Below are 19,479 nucleotides of genomic sequence, written 5' to 3' on the forward strand. Positions count from 1 at the left end.
TCTTCCCTAGTACCGGACTGACAGGGTGATGATAGAACATGAAACTGAGCCAAATTCTAGCCTAGAAACAGTAAGTCTTTCTCTTCAAACATGATCAAGAGTGAACATATACAGTAATAAGTAATGTAGTTGTTTGAAAACCAACATGTTGATTGAGTTTTTGATTTTGTTTCAGAATGAAACTCACACTGAGGTGGTATTGGTGGGTAACTATGTTGACGGGGCCAATACACTGGGCCTGATTGTGTGCTCCCTTGTGTTTGGTCTGATTCTGAAAGATATGGACGCGAGAAGGAACGCCTTTGTGGACATCTTTGACATCCTCAATAATGCCACAAAATATGTGGTTCACTTGATTGAGTGGTAAAGTAAAACATCATGACAGTTGATCGTTGTGTGATTATATTTTTTTAAGTGTTTTAAGGAGAATAAATAGAATAACACATTTCAATATTCATTCATTCATTCATTATTGCCATCATTATTTAGAGAAATATAGCAAATATCCAGTGAGGTGTGAGTTGGGTGAATTTATGAAATTATTATTAGAATTATTATTGTTTGTTTTGCTTTTTGTTGTTGTTGTTGGTTGTTTTGGTTCAAATTGTTATAATAGTAATTTCACAACTGTCTGTAATGTTTGATAATTTTTTATGTCCTGTTCTTAAATTACTGAGCTATTTATTCTTATTATTATTCTGTTTTCTGCTCTCCAGGTACCTTCCAATAGGGTTAATGTTCATGATAATAAGTCATATTGTCGAGCTTCAAGACTGGGAAAGTGTGTACCCACTGGGATACTTCATGGCTGTGGTTCTTCTTGGGTATTCCCATCTTGATCAGGATAGCTCTATCAAAATGGCATTTTATTTCTGTGTCTGGCTACATTTCTGATCCTCATAGTGATAGCAGTAGTAGTTCATAGTATGAATTTAATAATAGCCCACCTCTGCTCACTTCAGTGATCAGTGTCAGTACTGAACGCTCTGTTTCAGGCAGATAATCCATGGAGCAGTACTTCTCCCAGGGGTCTATCTTTTGATTGTGAGATCTAACCCCTGGGTGGTTTTCAAAGACGTTTCTCCTGCATTATGGACTGTGCTGCAAACATCATTCAGGTAAGAAGCTGTTTTAGGGCTGTCTGTTTATGATCCATCTTTATTGATTAATGTGATTATTTATTTGTTTCTTGCAGCTCTGCTGTTTTGCCACACACTTTCCGATGCTGTGATCAGGGAAACAGAATCAACCGCAAAATCACACGCTTCATGCTGTCCATTGGGATCAATGTTAACATGAATGGAACAGCCCTTTATGAGGTGGTGGCAGCAATCTTCATTGCCCAACTCAACCAAATCAGTCTGGATTTAAGCGAGTTAATCACCCTTGGGTAAATCTAACTGTCTGTCTATCTGCTATCGAAAATTAGAGAAATAATGCTAGATCATATAATTAATGTCCGTATTAGCTTGTTTTTAAAATGCGTGACAGGGCACTAAGAGGTTGCAACCTAAGAAATATATCACACTTACTTCTTTTGGGTTTTTTCTGCAGAGTGACAGCAGTGATCTCCACCCTAAGAGGAGTGGGGATCCCACGAACGGGAGCAGCAACCACCCTCTTTGTTTTGAGTGCAGTTGGTGTTCCTGCGAAAGAAGCTGCCATTTTGTTGCTAGTGAAATTGCTGCTGTAAGTTTAACCTGAAATTCAAAAGCTGCAATTCACAAGTCTCTAACAAATCATTTTGGCAGAGATCACTTAAGCTGCTTTTTCTAATTCCGATTCTGTCAACTGTAAGGAGAAATATATGTTAATGTATGTTATTGTAAGGAGTTAATGTCAAATAAAAAGCATTATAAAGTAGAAGCATATTTTATATATTACTTGTGTAGTAATAGTTGTGATTCTTGACTTTCAGAGGTCGTTGCAACACTGTTGTCAATGTTTGGGGAAACTGTCTTTGTGTGGCACTTATTAACCAACTGTCCATAAATGAAATAGAAGATATGGAGGAGCAAGACGCAAACACGAGGAGGTGATATACGAGATGGTTACAGTTTCTTTTCACTTTCGTTTGCAACTAGTGCATGACTCGCAGACCTCAAAAACTTCAAGAAGGGACATGTTTAAATTAGCCATTTACCCATGGGAAATCAAAACATGTAGATGTTATTGCAGCTGATGTAGACTGTCCAGCACCTACTTTTGAGTTTTCACAGTTGTCTGTGGTTGTGTTGTGCTTTCCTAGAATGGCGCACAGTGATGCTGAGAGTCACATCCAGGGTGGAGAGGGCTTTTCCCGAAGCTCGACCTCTTTCAAGAGTGATGTATCGGAAGATTAATCACTGCAGGATGACTTTACACCAACTAGCATCAGCAGTAGTAAAAAGGCTGACTGTGAAAATATTTTTCAGTGATGCCAGATTTTCTGTTTTGTTATTTGTGATTATTCGCAAGGCATTAATATATGATATGCAACAATTGATTTAATAGATGTATTTTCTGAAATTCATTTGTGTGTGTAATAGAAGTATTTCTGTACTTTAGTTATTAAATAAAATCAATTAAACAATCATTTTTGATTTAAATCAAATGAACTGATTTAATTCTGAGGAGAATAGATGGTAAGGTCCAATTGTTGATTTTGTACTTCCACAAATGGTGGATATATTTTTCATTTATTTATTTGTTTATTTTTTACAAAACAAGGTTGAATGTATTATTATTATTATTATTATTATTTATGGTGGAAACCAAGAACAACATTCCCATTCAACAAAAAGTGAAGTCAATATGTGATTTAATGTAGATAAGAAGAATTTTCAGAGATTATTTACAGTTTTTACAGTCTTTACTGTCTAAAATACTAAAATGTTAAATGGTCGATCAATAGCTGAGTTCTGATCGGTCATTTTGTATTTTTTATTATTGATTATATGTCATCTTTTTTATATTAATGGCTATGCATACTGTAAATAGAATAGTCAATTGTATTTACAAACAGCATCTTTTGTAACATATTTAAAATAAAATATTTAAAAAATTGCTCAATTTAAGAATTCATTCATAAGATTAAAAATAATTTCAGGCCCTTAAATGAAACAATGGGCGATGGGCCCTAATTGCTTTTTTTATGCATACTTTTAATTTTATTATATTTCTGTGTAATTTTAACGTTTGTATTATTGAAAAATGAATCTTTTATACAATAAGTTATTCTAATTATTAAGTAAACCTTTGACTAATTTAAACGTGGCAGCAGCACAAAGTAAAGAAGCGAGCTAAACAGGTCCCCGTACAGGGTCGACGCCATATTGTGTTGCCGTGGAGACGCGGTGAGATTAAACTGAAATTGTTCATGAGGTCAAAATGAGTCACGAGCCAATACGGAAGTACCAGCCAGAGGCTAAAAGCTACACAGCTGCTGCGAAGATACGGCTAATCTAGTGGTGGGAAAAGTGTCGTCGTGCCATATAGAAGTTCATTAATGTTGATGCTTCGAGTCTCTGGGAAAAAGCGAATGTTGCCACAATGGAATCAGCTGTCAAAGTCGGTATTTTGTCGGTGATTTTCACGGTATCGCAGGTATGTTGTTCAAAGATTAGAACCGAAACTGTACTAGTGCTCTGTTAGCAGTTAACGGGTCGGATATGTCTTACTGTCGAAAAACACATCATTTAAGAGAGCTGGAGATAAATTGGGTTATATCTTTGGTGTTACGTTAATTCAGTAAGATAATGGCTGTATGTGAAATGGAGTTGTTCGATATTCAACGAGACAAACAGTTGGTGCTAGTAAGCTAACGCTAGCATCACTGTTAGCCGAGCCAAGCTGTTACCAAATGAGCTCTTGAACTTAGTTACTGTGACATTAATATGACATATAATTACACCACAGTCACAAACCACCAAAACACAATGTTGCCTACTTATTTAGAGTTATAAATGGAGATATGGCGATGTCTCCGCCCTCCTCTTAAAATTTTAAGGAAGTTTTCATAGTGTCATAAAGGGAACAGGAATGATTTATTGATCGCAGAAAATGTGTCACTGCTTGTTGTTGGTAGTGTCAGGATGCATCTGCAAGAGTTATGTCTGGTCAGATGAGTCTGTCAGTTTCTGCTCATGCTTAGCACACTTTTCTGGGTCTGGTATTGTCTTAAATGTTTTGAAGTCACTTCATAGAATAAAATGTTTTTATTTATTTTTATTTATCTCAACAGATATACTGCCAAGAAGCTGTTCTACAGATTTCAGCTGGAGGTTTAGACAGGAAGTACTGCATTGTCAATAATCAATCCTGGACCCCTCTGTCACAAACCCTTGATGATGCTGTAAGTTTTTCAGATGTATAAAAACAAAACAAAACCCCGCAATCCTTTTCTGAATATCAGTACAGGAAAGTAAAGTTGCTTTTCATTGGCCTGTGGAGGACTGAAACTAGAGAGTCTGTTCACACTATGACTACACTATTCCAATGATGAGAAAAGCCCTGACAGTGTTTAATGACATATTTATGCATTTTTTACAGATACAGTATCCGTTGATGAATATGACCTCCTCTTTGCTGTGTAATGGCTCAGGGATCAGTCCAGACGTAGTAAAAGGCAAAGCGTTGGTGGTGAGGAGGGGTAACTGTAGTTTTAGCCAGAAGGCTCTGGTTGCCCAGAGCCTTGGAGCTACAACTTTGCTCATTGCCAGCACCATCCCATTGGTAAGAGAACTGCTATTACATGATTGGTATAGTATTGCTATCCCTGTGTAGCATTTAAGTTTCACAGGCAGAAGTGATTCTAATATGAGGAAGTGAAACATTAGTGGTGTTGGAGTGGGGAGATTCCTGCTAAATATATAATTTCTTTTCCATGTGAAATGAGTCATCTTTTGTTTATATGTTGACAATATACCAAGCATAACTGACAATGATCTCACTGAAGACTAGTTAAATCACTCTCAGCTGATCCAGCTGCATCTATAAACAACTCTGGTTCACAGATCATTCCATCAGCTAATGACTCGGACTATGCGAAAGTGCATATACCTCTGGCTCTCATGCGGAACAGGGACTTCCTGGAAGCACAAAAGGTCAGACAGACAGATTTTTTTCTGGTCATAGTATTTGGTCTTATTACCACTGTCTTTGTTGAGGTCAATTTCATGAAACTTTTTGTTTGACTTCAGGAGTTTGGTGAAGGGATGCTGGTGAAACTGTATGCTCCACCTCACTCAAAAATTGATCCAAGCATTGCTGTTATCTTACTGATTTCCATGGTCACAATTGTATTGGGTGGCTACTGGAGTGGGGCATGTGAGAGGTGAGATACTACATTTGCATTAATGTGCAGAACTGTAAATGTAATACTTTGACACATTAAGACAGGAGTGAATGTGACAGAAACCCATTGTTTAAATATTTGGTATGTAGTGAACCTGTTATTTATATTTATAGATTTTTATATATATTATTCCCTATTCAGGTTTTCCTGAATAGGGAATAATGAGGTGGCCCGTCTCGTATCAAATTACATGTCACCTCCAGTTCTTAGTAAACTATGATGCTTATTTTCAGACCAACATTTCACTCATTGAATTACTGTCATTTGAAACAAAAGTTGCAGCAATATGTTGGTTTGGTTGCTCAATTTTATAAACAGTATAGAGCACCAGTAAAGGTTCTGGAAAAAAGGAAAAGGGAAAAACATTGATTGTCTTGTTTATTTCCTACAGCAGGAGAGTGTCTGTTACACAGGTGTATCGTGTGTCTCCCGGATCTAAGCCCCCCCCCCCCTATTTCTCTAGAAGGGCTCCTTTATTCATGTTGCATCCCCATCAGGGGTTACTTTTGGGTTAGTTTGTAAAGTAGAGAATCACAAGGACAGATGAAATAGTGCAGGTATCACCCAGTTATTACAGGCAGTTAAAATGTCATAATTATTGTTGCAAATGAGCTCCCTCATTGTGAGGTAGCACTAATTGCGGACAATTTAGATGTTGATCTGTTTGTGGCAGAGATCGGTTGAACAGTGGCGTGACAGAGGGTGGAGGTGGAGAAAGCAAAGCAGACAGTGGAGAACTTTTCCTGTACTCTCCCCTCAAAGTGGTTGTCTTTGTTGCCATGATGTGTGGGATGCTGGTCCTCATGTACTATTTCTACAATGTCCTTGGTGAGTCTGATGAAAAACAGCCAGTATTGAAGGAAGAAATGTTATCCTTGTTTTGTTGAATCAATCTCTTTTTTGTTTTTTCCCCTCAGTTTACATCATCATTGCCATATTCTGCCTGGCATCTGCCTCTGCGCTGTTCAGCTGTCTTGATGCAGTGATGGAAAAAATTGGCTGTGGCACCATAAGGTATGAGCCACCCTCTTTCAACACAGACACAAATACACCATAAGAAAATTCTGATTTAACATCTTCAGACATGGTTAATTAAGATGAAATAGCAGTTGAATAGATGTTTGTCCTACTTATATATAAATGTGTGTAAATGTTTTACTTTTTTCCATAAATAGAGTAACTATTTCCCTTTATAAACAAGACATACTTGAGGTCACAGTGGGACTAAGTTCCATGTTGTTTCCCCCAAACTCCTCCTAACTGTTTCTGTCTCTGAATCACACCCTGGCTGCTGAAAGCCTTTGTTTATTTGGTGGTTGCATCTTTTTCCAGCTTCTCTATCCGAAATTGGAACTTCTCAGTGAGGTCTATCATACTGGCTGCTGTGTGTATTAGCATTGCTGTGGTCTGGGGAGTCTACAGAAATGAAGAAAGGTACCTTCATGTTGCACAAAATACACAACCATTATCAGTCTCTCCGTCAAACTTTTGCACTAATTGGTGCTTGTGCCGCTACCAGGCATTGTTGTATTGCAGGAAATTAGCCACTTAAAGCCTCTAACCTAATTAGTCTGATTTTCACACTCAAGAACTTGGCCACTTGCTGATGATATTTTTAGGAAAATCTTTTCAAGTTATCTGAAGCTGGTGAATGCTGCTAAGGACTAAATCGTGGCTTTCTTTCGTTGTTACTCATGGAATGTAACTAGGTACATTTTCTCTGCTATATCCAGCAAACCTAAGTTGACACACAAACGTAGGTTAAAACAAATGGTAAAAGAGCTTCCTGTGTTCTTTCAGATGGATCTGGATCTTGCAGGACCTCCTTGGCATTGCATTCTGCCTCAACTTCATGAAAACTATTTCTCTATCCAATTTCAAGGTACCGCTTTTGTCATCTTTTGCTTGAATGGTCCTTGCAGTTTGCTAGGCATAAAGGGAACTGTTACTTCCATTAACTTTTATTTGTTTATATTTAGTCACCCACCATCCCATTGTCTTTTTTTTTCCATTCTTGCAGATCTGCGTGATTCTACTGAGCCTCCTGCTTGTGTATGATGTTTTCTTCGTTTTCATTACGCCTTTCCTCACCAAGGTATGGGAATATTTATTTTTGTTTTTTTTGCCTACTTGTTAATTATTTCTGATCTATAATGGAGATGGTTTTAATTCCATTCTCCAGAATTGCTGGCTTTTATTTCTTTGTTTCACCACTCTGATACACAACAGCTCTGATATAAATTCTAATGATCTTCCTCTTTCAACAGGATGGGGTTAGTATTATGGTGCAGGTTGCCCTGGGTCCAGCATCTGGGGAGAAGGTAAGTCCACTTGAATAACTAACCCAAATTCCACCAAATTGCATTTTAATGCATTGGCCAAATATTCATATGTCAAAGTAAACACAGTTCCTTTCACTGCTTTAAGTGTCTTTGACAACAAGATTTTAAATTTTTGAAAAAAAAAATAAAATAAAAAATAATAATAATAAATAAATAATAAACCAGTAATTGCCTTTTACATTGGTTTAATATCTAAAATGATGATGAGTAGAAAATAAAATAGCTCAGTGCAATGAGAAATTCCAATTCGCTACTTAATTGGTATAATCTGAATGAAAATGAATAAGTTGAGTGAAGGAATGAGATAAGATATTCCTTTATTTGTCCCACAATGGGGAAATTTGCAATAAATGTACCAGAAAAGCAGTGAGGAGGTTTATCATTCTCAAGGGAAAAAAGGTCAAAGTTAAATCTGGCAAAATTCCCCATCCCTAGTTTTCTCCAGCTTTATTAACATCCCGGCTGATCTGCTTCGCTTGATTGTTGATGCCTTGAGGGCACTGATGGACTGATTGACTAACTGTGTGCTGGGGTTGTGTGGGCTCTGTCGTAGACACAAGGTAACATGGTGGAGGTCCCAGCTGAACCCCAGGCTCCCTCTGAGAAAGTAAGGCTTGAATTGTTACTCATCCAATCCTTTCTTCAGTGTTGCATGCTGAGGAGGGTGGGAAGGGATTGTAAATGGTTTGGTCTCCCATAGATTGTCGTGAGCAGAACTGTACTTTGAGGTTTTACAGCTGACATATGTCATGAAGTAAATAAGCACATTGTATTCACATAAATATATTGGCCACCATGTGCCACCAAAATAGCTTTGCTATTTCTAAGTCTTTGAACTCTACTGGAGTAATGAACTCCAATTTCCCAAAAGATATTCCCTCAGTCGGTTCGGCTGATGGCAATAAAGAACACTGCCTAAAATCTTGAACCAAAATCTCTCATGGGGTTCAGTGTCTTGCATCAGGACACCTTGTCACTTTGACCAAATCAGAATCAGTTCAGCCTTATTGGCATGCACTTCACCTGTGTAGAAGCATTGAGTGTTTGTGTGTGTGAGAGAGATTTTGACTTATTGTAACTAAATTACTTCATTGTTTTACACCTTTTGTCAATGTTAATCAACAACATTGTAAAAATAACTTGTCCTCAAGTGTCCTCAAGTTTCCATGTTAAGGAAAAATGTATTGTAATCACCTTCAGTTAGAGTAAAACATTAAATTAAATGTTTTTACTGCATTACTGTAACATTAACCAAGCAAAATTAAAGCATGAATAAAACTAAGTTCATGCAGCTTTTAAGTACAGAGATGAGCCAAATAGCTGAGATAGAAAATCTCCACAGCTTTGGGAGGTTATTATGAAGTAGACATGGCAGCCAGATTGAAGACAGCTCACTCAAAGCTTTGCTGTCAAAAAAAAAAAAAAAACATCAAAAATGTTGTATTTTCTCAGCTGCCAGTGGTGATGCGTGTCCCGCGATTCTCAGCTTGGGCTCAGAACCTGTGTGGGATGCAGTTCTCCATCCTGGGTTACGGCGATATCATTGTTCCAGGTGAGGTTGTAACTTCATTAGGGATGCATCACACACCCTTTTCCTTGTGCAAACTGTTTGTAGGTGGATAGAGGTGCATGTGTCAGCTGAGACAAGCTGAGGAAGGTTAAATATTTGTAGTGAGATGTATGACTCACCCACTATATTTGTCTTTATCCAACAGGTTTGCTTGTGGCCTACTGCAGCAGGTTTGATGTTTGGATTAACAGTAGCAAGAAGATCTACTTTGTCAGCTGCTGTATAGGTGACTCCCACCTTAACAATTGTTGGATTAATTTGCATTACCACATACAAACGTAACATCTGGTTTAGAGTTATTAAGCTGAAACAGTAAATGGCAACTTAAACTACACAGTTTTTACAAGTCATTGTGATTGTTAAGCCTGTTTTATTATTACATATTATTTTAGTGTGGAGTGAGTTTGTACCTTTTTAGATTTAAGCGAATTACATCCAAATATATCCTATTTTTGCAAATGCATTAAAATGACTCTGTAGCAGTTCCTCTGTGTTTAAAAGTTTAACATTCATGCTCTGATTGGGACTGTGCATGGTGGGAATGATTGAGTTTAATTTTTGTTTTTGTTTGCCTCTCTTTTTCCCCTGTAGCCTATCTGCTGGGAATGATCCTGACATTCGCTGTGATGCTACTGTCAGGAATGGGTCAGCCTGCTCTACTCTACCTGGTGCCCTTCACCCTAATAACATCAACTGTGGTGGCTGCATGCCGAGGAGAGCTGAAGCAGTTCTGGGCAGGAACTACTTATGAGGTCAGTGGACCAGAGAGGGACTTGTAATGCCTTTTACATACGTTTGGGAAATTAGTGGTGCTTGATGACACCTCCTCATTTCTGAAGAATGCCCTTCCTTTTTTGTCCGTTTCATAAACTCAATCTGTTCATCCATAAGTCCTGAAACCAAAGTCAACAGAGCACTCTTCCAAAACCTGAAGTACTCTGCTTGCTGCAAATTAGGGAGGATACTGTAATATTTACTAACATGAATAACACTTTCATGGCTATAATACCAGTTTGCCTGTGCATAGCATAACGCAAGAGCATCTTACTTACTGTACTGTGGTCCTGATAACTAAACCTACTTTCTGAACACAAGATACAACATAGACTACAACTATGTCTGCGTGTGTGTGTAAAAAGATAAAATTCTGACTTGCGTTCGTCTTTGACAGGTCTTGGACTCATCCAGGGAGCCTTTATTGCCAGGTGTGCTTCCAGACCCGTATCTTATTTTTTTACATTATTGCTTGATGCAGTCGTTTCCTTTTTAATCCCCTTTTTTATTTCGACATTTTAACTCCTAATTTCCATGGTCGTCATTATAAAAATAGAAAGAACTTGGGAGAAGTTTGGACACACAGTTTTGCCTCAACTGACCACTAGGTGTCTCAAGTTGATTAACAATTACCTCCAGATCTGTCTAAGGAACTTCTCCGCCACACTCCACAGTGGACTGGAGTACCATTAACCGTATCTCTTTATTTCTGCAGTTTGTTTTATCATTTCCTTTCTTTTCGCATCGCTCTTCCAAGCAGTGGGAATCAATAACTTTTTCTTTGTAGTACCAATGTTTTCTTGTTGTTGTCTGCATGTAGTAGCTTGGAATGCAGCTGTGGCATGGATATTCTTTCTTTGTGTTTTGGTGTTTGTCGACTATATAGTGTTTCCTCTAAGCAGTCCACCACTATTAAATGAAAGATGGACAGTCAGTGTCATTGTGAAGAACAGGACAATAAATCATCTTAGAAAAATTTAGATTTTAATTTGCTGAAGATGACTTGTAATAAATTTTACAAGTAATATTGATGGCAAACTAATGTTATTTAACGTATCTTAAGTCAATTGTGCCTGGCGAATCTATATGCCATGATGATTCCGTTTTCAGATGAGCTTGTTAAAACACTTCTCTAAAATGAGAAAGGAAACAGAGGATGAAGATAATGCTAGTCAGGTAACAATAGTGTCCAGAGGAGAGTATTATGTATGTTATGCTATGTTAAAAGGATATATTTACCTATTTCTATTCATGGGTTAGGGTTAGGGTTTTTTATTTTTTACTTAGCCTTTATTTATCCAGGTGAAAAAGGACCTAATGTTTTGTCTCTTTTCATAAACCTAAAATATTTGATCTACTATCAAGGACACTAAAGAATCAAGAAAATATTGGCCTATTTGAATTAATTTGTATAAAACTTTATTGTGTCTTGTGAATGAATGGGTTCCATTTCAAAGTTCAGTTGCCAGTCAAGTGTCATATATAATCGTCAGCCCCTGTTGCAGGAAAAAATCCTAGGGGAAACACTGCAATAGTCCTTATCTGCCGTTGTAATGCAGCTTGCCTTACAAGCTAAACTCTCCAAGTGACTCTGTCTTTGTCTTTTGGGTATTCATTGAACTAAAATATTAAATCGAAGAAATACTAACTTGTCATTTCATTTTCTCTTTAGAGGGAAGAACTGACCGAACCGTAGGAGGAGAAATATGCTGATTTTCAGTGTACTGCACAGACCCAACTTCTGGATATTTTTTATACATTTAAATATCACATTGGCAAAGAAAGGAAACATGTTATCAAGCACCTCCTTCTTAAAACATTTTGGCTTCATTTCAACAGCAGTGAACAGTTAGAAAGTAAATAAATATGTAAATGGAACAAACCTGTTTTAAATGATTAAAATGCTTGTTTGAGTGCCTGAAATGTTTGTTAGGTCCGTGTGCAACTAATGACTGCCTTGGTGATAATTATTAAACAAAATGAGAAAGCACTTTATAATATTTAGTTTGACGGCTGTTTCATTGTGGGTAGGATTGGGAATTGGGTTTAAATTTGTTGTAGTTAAAATATGACACATTTTAATAACTTTGGGTTTTCTGTGTAATCTGTTTGTATGATGAGATTTCTTTGATTGCCTTATATTAAATGAACAAAATCTATTCAAAGCTCCTGCATTTTTCTGCCCGGTTTGTGTCCTGTTGCAGTAGATAAAAAAAAAAAGTCAGTCAGCTTTATTGTCAATTCTTCACATGTGCCAGACATACAAAGCAATCAAAATGACGTTTCTCAGTATCCCACGGTGAGACAAGATGAGACATTTCTGACACTAAAAGTAGATGGTAAAGTGCACAGGTACAACAAATAAAGACAGACATATAAGCACCTAAGATGGCTAATTCCTGACGCTAAGTAAACAATAAAAAAAGTAGTAGCAGCAAAAAGTTACAAATAGCTCATCCATGCAAAGAAAAAAAATCCTTTTTTTAAAAAATTTTGTTGATTTAAATGGTGAAAAGACTTATCATTTATTGTCTCATCCAATCCATCACAATGTCAAAAGGAAAAACAATTGATAATCTGAATGTTACATTGCCAACAATGTCAACATTTATCATTGGCTTAACAAATTGAGCAGAATTATTCTGCAGTATTTGTGTTTTGGTTTGTAAGATTAATCTTACATCCCCTCGTGGTATTGATTTGTCAATCTAGCACAATTCTTTCTCCTCCATTGTATTTAACATAATGTACTTTATGAAATGATAAACCTCAGTAGGTGCTTTATTACGCTGTATGTGCAGCGTTAGTGTAGCAGGGGAATTCACCAATTTACACAGGGCCAACGTTTTTGCCCTGTGTACTTTTGAAAGCTGTAAAACAAAAAAAAACAAAAAAAGAAAAGGGTTAGGGTTAGGGTTAGGGTTAGTCATCCCCTCTTGTTGAATGAATTTGCAGCCCAACCTTTATTTTATACAGCACCCAGAGAAACAAATGGAGACGTGGCCTCAGCAAATCACAAAATAATGACGTGACTTCATTCAAAGAGAAACAGCAGTGAAGAATTAAAAGTTGTGGCATGGAAAAATTACAAGGCAGGAGTCTGACTTCACTGTACCATGGGGGGTATTTGGGTTTATATCTAGATGACATATATTTTTATAATAGATAGATAGATCTACCAAAAAAAAATAAATCACCGTTGTGACAGTGAACACTGCAAAAAAAAAAAAAAAAAAAAAAACCAAGAAGTACAAAGAAGTACAAGATAGAGAGCATAATTTATGCCCTGGAGGTGCTATGGAGGTGGTGTAAAAAGTGGTCAGGGCAAGATACAGTGCCTACAACCAAAATACACACACACACACACACACACACACACATATATATATATATACACATATATCTAAAGAAGTGTTTCTACAGAGCAGATCTATGACTCAGCAGGCTGCCCTGGATGAGTGGGACAGGAGCAGACATCGTGCCTCGCTCGGTCGGGTTAGGGTTTGTGTGCACCCGAGGTTCAAACACGGCTCACGTGTGGCCGCTGGCCCCGCCCCGGTCACGTGACGCAGCGCCGGCTGACTCAGCCGGCTCGTCACGCAGCGTCAGTCCGGAGTCGCACAATTATGAAAAAGCAACCTTCCGTTGGAGCTGCAGCCGAAGCGGATCTCTCCAACGTCCACCGGGCTTTCCTCCCAAGGCCAACCGAGAGCACCGCCGATAGATGGATAAAGGCCACGACGCAGCTCTTCCTGAGTCTCAACGGTGAAGAGAATGGTACGTGGTCCCGGATGGTCCGGCTGGGGCGGCGGCGGGTGAAGTGAGGGGTACATTTGGCGCTTGTGATCATCGTGACTGATCGATTTTATTTTGTTGTTATTTTTTTTGACTGGTAGGACATCCTTGTCTTTACTCCCCCCTCTCTTTCTCTCTCTCTCCCCCCCCCCCTCCCTCCACCTTCCCCGGTACATGCCGCGTCCTGCCTGTCAGGGCACCCAGCCGACAGCCCGGCGGCGTTAGCTTTACTGCCGGGCTAAGGGATGTTTAATGTCGGGTGTGATAAGTAAAGTTTACGCTGTGACACACGGACGATCTTAATCCCCCCCCCCCACCACCACCACCACCACCACCACTAAAATCACACACACACACACACACACGTACGGGCGGACGGTTAGCAGGCTAAGTAGCTAGGTGGCTAGCGCTAAATGCTAAATATGTGTACCGATGCTAACTAGCCGTTAGCCGTCAGAGGAGAGCGCTCCTCCGGGCTGGTCGGACCTTCACACATCGGGCAGATATTAAAGATATGAAGGGAGAGTTGGGGGGTATTTCCGAGCAGATGGCACTTGTTTGAGACACGTTTCTGCCAGCTGTCTCTGATGTCTGACAAGACACGCTGTCATTGCCAGTAACAGGTCAATGCGCCCCCCCCCTCCACGGCTGCCAAGTCCGCCTGAACTGACGCTTTGTTTGTTCAAATGGTGCGTTTGTTATCTCCGACTTTCCTTCAGCATCTTTTCCGCCCCCTCCTGACTCCTTTCAGCTCCCTGGGGGGGATCAGGCCTGCAGCAGAAGAGCCTCCGCAACTTCAGTGAATTGACATAACTTGTAATTTCTCCCTTTTCCTCTTCGTGACAGGCATGGCCTCTCATTCTTTCTCCCCCAACGAGAATTTCCTGTCTGTTTCTACCCCCACAAACAAACCAAGACGCTCAGACTGAATGTGAGGAGAAGATGACATGTTGCCAAACGTATGAGTCACGTTTGACCACACAGTGTGTTGGCGCTGTGTAATAATGACAATATCAACTGATTGTCATGCTTCAGATCAGGGGTGGGGAACTTGCAGAGAACCATTCTGTTGTATATGATAATAATCATTTCCACACCCACTAAAAAACTGCCAAAGGTTATTCCTATTTCTAATTTTGCTCATGGGCTTTGAGAGCCCAAAGGGGGTGATGCTGCAGCAAAACCAGTTTGACAAATAATTCATAATCTCTTGTCTCCCAGAAACTTGGCAAATGGCAAAAGGAAACCCTATTAATAATCTGGATGTGATAACATCAGGCTTAACAAAGCGAGCAGAATTATTTAACACATTTTATATGTCCTGCCGCACATAAGCTGAGTAAAATATCGTTACAGGAGCTCAGATGATATATAATCATCCCTCATGGTATTGATTTGTTGATACAGCCCATATAACGCTCTCTCTCCTCTCAACTGTGTTTGAGTTGGTTCATCTGGAATTTGGAGCAGCCTTTAGCCTCAGTGCAGAACTGTGTTATTTCCCACAGTGCTGGGCTGAACTGGTCACATGCTCCAGCTTACCCCTGGATGAGGAGCCCTGTTAATGTCAGACTGCTCTGCATAATTTGAATTTAAGATGGCTCATCACAGTAGGAGAAATGATTTGATCTGTATCGCCAGTCGGTAATAGAGCTTTATTATTGCAAGTCACAGTCTCTTATGTAATGATGAATGGTTGAACTAGTCATCAGCTTGGGCTTTAGCCCTTCGTGAGCTGGGGAAAAATGGTCTTGCATCACTTTGTTGTGCTCCAGAATAGACTGTAGCGCTACGAGAGCGTGTGTGTTCTGTGTACTTAGTTTGCGTGCGTGTGTGTGGAACTGCTTTCATGTTTCAGCCTGTGGCAGAGTGACTGTGGCATGCCCCTTTGAGCCCTGTTATCTCACGGTCTAATCCATTTGTACCAAATGTACAAACCCATTTGAAGATGACTAAAGTTTTTCCAAAGGCCTTTAACTGGGTTTTCAGAAAGGAAAAAAAGTGAGTCGGTTTTATTTTGGTGATTTTTTATGAATGGATCTGCCCCTCGCTCTGCGGAGTTGTAGCTCGTGGTCAGGCATCAGCTGACGCGCTTGCCCTCTGCAACCTCCAAAGAGCATTTAATGCATATTTTACTTCTCATGCTGAAGTTCTTGTATGTGCAAATAGAAATGTGCGTGTTTATACTTCTTTATAGCGAGGCAGAGCGTGTTTAAAAGCAGCAACCTGCCAATGTTCTTGCTGCTGTAATCCTAACCTAAGGCTGCTCTAACTTGGTTTTCACAGGCTCAAATAACCATGAGGGCCAGATGTTGAGAAGAGAAGTAATCACATGATTTACATTATAAGGTTGTACAGCTGCTTGGAGGTAGAACTCAGGGTGGCATACCAGCATGGACTCAGCACATGCTGTGCTGTCTTTTACAGCTAGTCCTAAGGGGCAGAAGTGTGAGAGCAAGAGCACAGTCACACTTTGGTCTCATGACAGTATTAATCCTATCTAATGGCTCCAATGATTGTCTTCCAGTTAACATTTATAGGCCTTAATCTTGGAACAACTAAGATGGAGCAAGGACTGATAAGTGATTCAGCCTGTGATACATCTTTCTATTAGACCTGTTACCTCAGCAAATCAAAAAAGCACAGTATAGTGACAGTTTTGCTTGGAAATGTTGTTTAAACAATTTAATGATCAAATTTACTGCAGATTATCTTCTGTTGGTTGATTAAAGAATTAATCAATGAATCAGCCCTAATTAAATGGTGTTCTAAAATATTTGTGTTTATCTTGATATTTGTCTTTTTGTATTCATGTGGTACAACTGCAGTTCCCCTGTGATGTGACTTAATCCAAAGAGAAGCAGCAGTGAGGAATTAAAGATATGGCATGGAAAAATCTCAAGGCAGGAGCCTGAGTTCACTGTACCGTGAAGAATGCCCCAGTTCTGTGTCTGTCCCCTTCACTATCACTATATAACCAGTGGTTCCATCGCAGTTGTTATAAAACGTATTAAACTAATAATTAAATTAAAAGTGTGAGACAGTTGCTGCGCTTCTATTTGCCTCTAACCCAAATGTTTTTATTTAGTCTTCCATTACAAAAGATTAAAACTCCTGGAAGCTGAATAACAGCCGCAGCACTTGGATGTCAATTTGTTAAGTAAAATGAGGGGAAAAAAAATAACCACCAAAATGATTTTGTTCTACTTCTCTGAGAACCACTCTTCTGTTTGGCTACTGCTCAGACTAAAGTGCTGACCTCATAACCTCCACTCTTTCTAATGGGTAATAGAATTGCTAAGCCAGATGTTATCTCACCCCATATTACGTCAGGAAGGGCCAGAGGAATGATGGGCTGATCAGCCAACCTTGTTACATTGTTGGGGAAGAAGGAGGAAAAGGAAAGGAAGAGCTCAGTTAGCATGTTTCTGAGTGCACGGTGTACTTGTATTGTGCGTTCAGGGGTGACCTTAGGAAGATTAAACCGACAGTATGTTGTCAAAGTAGCATCACTACATTAAAAACGAATGCATTTCCACAAACGTGTTGCTGCAGATGAACATGACACACACGCACACAAGTACTACATACACATACCCATAAAGAAGTGCACAGCATCCGACCTTGTTGAACTGAATGGGATGGAAAGGTGTTGGGTTGAATTTCCTACAGGAACATAGTAATCATAAGAGCTGGAGCGCAGACAGAGAAGCCAGAGAGGAAGAGGGAGGGAGGGAGGAAGTGTGTGTGTGTGTGTGGGTTTTTTTTTTTTTTGTGTGTGTGTGTTTTTGGCAGGGGCTCTGAAGTGCTGGAGTCTTTTGTTGCCTGACATTCTCAGGTACTATGGTTACAGGTTAGCAGTGCACAGTCCTGCTCTATCTAACTCATTAACACATTGTTGGCTCAAGACAACAGCGGTGTTTCTGTTGGAGACATTCCTCAGAAAAACATCAGGGCCATTCCTGAGGTCGAAAGGTGTGCCTCACACCTGTCTCTGCTCCTGCAAACACTGACTCACCATGCAGGCAGTTGGATATCACCAGACGCTGATCGAGTTACTAAAAGAGGGCACTGAAGAGTTGGTGACCTTCTCTGCGTCATCAGTGCAGCACAATGAAAACGGTACTCCAGTCACACATAAGTCAAAGAACATGTCGGTGTACTGTAGTGCAAAAATTCTTGATTAACACAGAATAAACTCAACATTTAACTATTGCTGCGTGTTTTCCACTGAGGGCTCTGGCATGAAATTAAATGGATACATTAAGAAGCAATGGAATTATTGTTAGTTATTACTAATTGGCAGGTGGGAACCAAACCTAGTAATTAACACCATTAGATGCTTTTGCCTGGCTGGGCTACTGGCTGGGCCCTAATTATACACACTAAACCACCATGAAGTGTACATTATGCAGTCACAACCTTCAAGATTTTTATACAATGTACAAGAAGTGAATATAATGTACCATTTTGTACTCAGAGAAAATGACTACATGTGAAAAGTCTGCATCTTCAAATACAGACATTTTTAAGAGCTAATTTATGCTCACTTTCTTGCATGGACTAAGAGGACATTTACCTTAGTTTAGCATAAGATTGAAAATTAGGGGCAAAGGTGAAACTAACTTCATTTTTAGAGCTTTGCAGATGGTGAGACGAGTTTCCGAGTCAGTGTTTGCTGCTTCGACAGCAACGATTCGTTATCGTAAAATGTAACTTTTTCACTTTTATTGTTTTTGAATTGTGAATGGACATTTTTGAGGATTTAAGGATTATTATCAAGGACTCACTTGTTTTCATTTCTAAATGGGTGGTTTTGATGATTGAGGGTTTGTCTACACTGTGTGGTTAACTGTTCAGGGCAAGAGACACTCACAACATAAATCCTAATTGAAAGGGATGGTAATTCCCACTGTGGAGATCATAATTTTCACCTTCATGAAGCATTTTCACATCACGGCCTCGTCCAAGCCATAGTACATTTAAACTTTTTTTAACTTGTAAACACAAGCTCTATTTAAACACTGTAACAGTCTAAACCAATTTAATTACCAAATAAATGTTCGATAATTCAATTTCAACTAAAAACAATAATTTATCAGTTCCCTAGATGGTTCCATCACATCACTTTTTATGATGTGACGGATGCATCTGATGTAAAAAAAAGTTTTCTTATAAGAGACTTCAGTGTGATGGCCAAAACAATATATATGAACATATGTTGCAAGCTGCCTGTCTGAAAGGAGCTTTGTTATGGCCAGCCCATAGATGGCCTGTCCTTGTTCTGATCTAGACATCTTTTTTTTAATGTCGGTTTTCTTGGAAATGTGTTTCAAAATAAAGGAGGCCTCCTGTAGTGTAAGTGAGGGGTCAGAAAGTTGTTTGGAGAGGTTTTGTGTGCGCAGCATGAATCACGGTTGTTGGTGTGTCTACAGTAGACAACTAGGTATATATCATTGAAGCCTCTGCCCATCCACTAATCCTCTCGCACACCTCCACCTCCCTCGTCTCTTTCTCTCCAGTCTAAGTATAATATCTAGTTTGTCTCAGACACATTCATCTGCCCCCCGAGTGGCTTCTTACAGATTAACAGTGGATGGAGTTTGGAGGCTGCAACCTCTCACTGATCACTCAGCTTTTAACCCGGGCCGGATCTGTATGCT

At 39.2% G+C, this 19,479-nt stretch overlaps 1 protein-coding gene across 3 annotated transcripts; it reads left to right on the forward strand.

The window, feature by feature from the left end:
- The first annotated feature begins 3,393 nt into the window (after positions 1-3,393).
- sppl2a (signal peptide peptidase like 2A) lies at positions 3,394-12,203 on the forward strand. Of its 3 annotated transcripts, XM_029497984.1 has the most exons (17): positions 3,529-3,585; positions 4,223-4,333; positions 4,531-4,713; positions 4,995-5,084; positions 5,181-5,314; positions 6,009-6,163; positions 6,253-6,349; positions 6,668-6,769; positions 7,136-7,217; positions 7,356-7,430; positions 7,603-7,656; positions 8,231-8,284; positions 9,130-9,229; positions 9,393-9,473; positions 9,839-9,999; positions 10,419-10,452; positions 11,694-12,203. In XM_029497984.1, the coding sequence occupies exons 1-17, from the start codon at positions 3,532-3,534 to the stop codon at positions 11,732-11,734; spliced, it is 1,608 nt and encodes a 535-aa protein (XP_029353844.1). In that variant the 5' UTR covers positions 3,529-3,531; the 3' UTR covers positions 11,735-12,203. The 3 variants fall into 3 exon arrangements, with proteins under 3 accessions (XP_029353842.1, XP_029353843.1, XP_029353844.1); XM_029497982.1 differs by lacking the exon at positions 10,419-10,452 and having other exon boundaries at positions 3,394-3,585; positions 11,694-12,202; XM_029497983.1 differs by lacking the exon at positions 8,231-8,284 and having other exon boundaries at positions 3,394-3,585; positions 11,694-12,202.
- Positions 12,204-19,479: the final 7,276 nt, after the last annotated feature.

This window comes from Echeneis naucrates, chromosome 3, assembly GCF_900963305.1.
Source record: "Echeneis naucrates chromosome 3, fEcheNa1.1, whole genome shotgun sequence".
Taxonomy (NCBI): Eukaryota; Metazoa; Chordata; class Actinopteri; order Carangiformes; family Echeneidae; genus Echeneis; species Echeneis naucrates.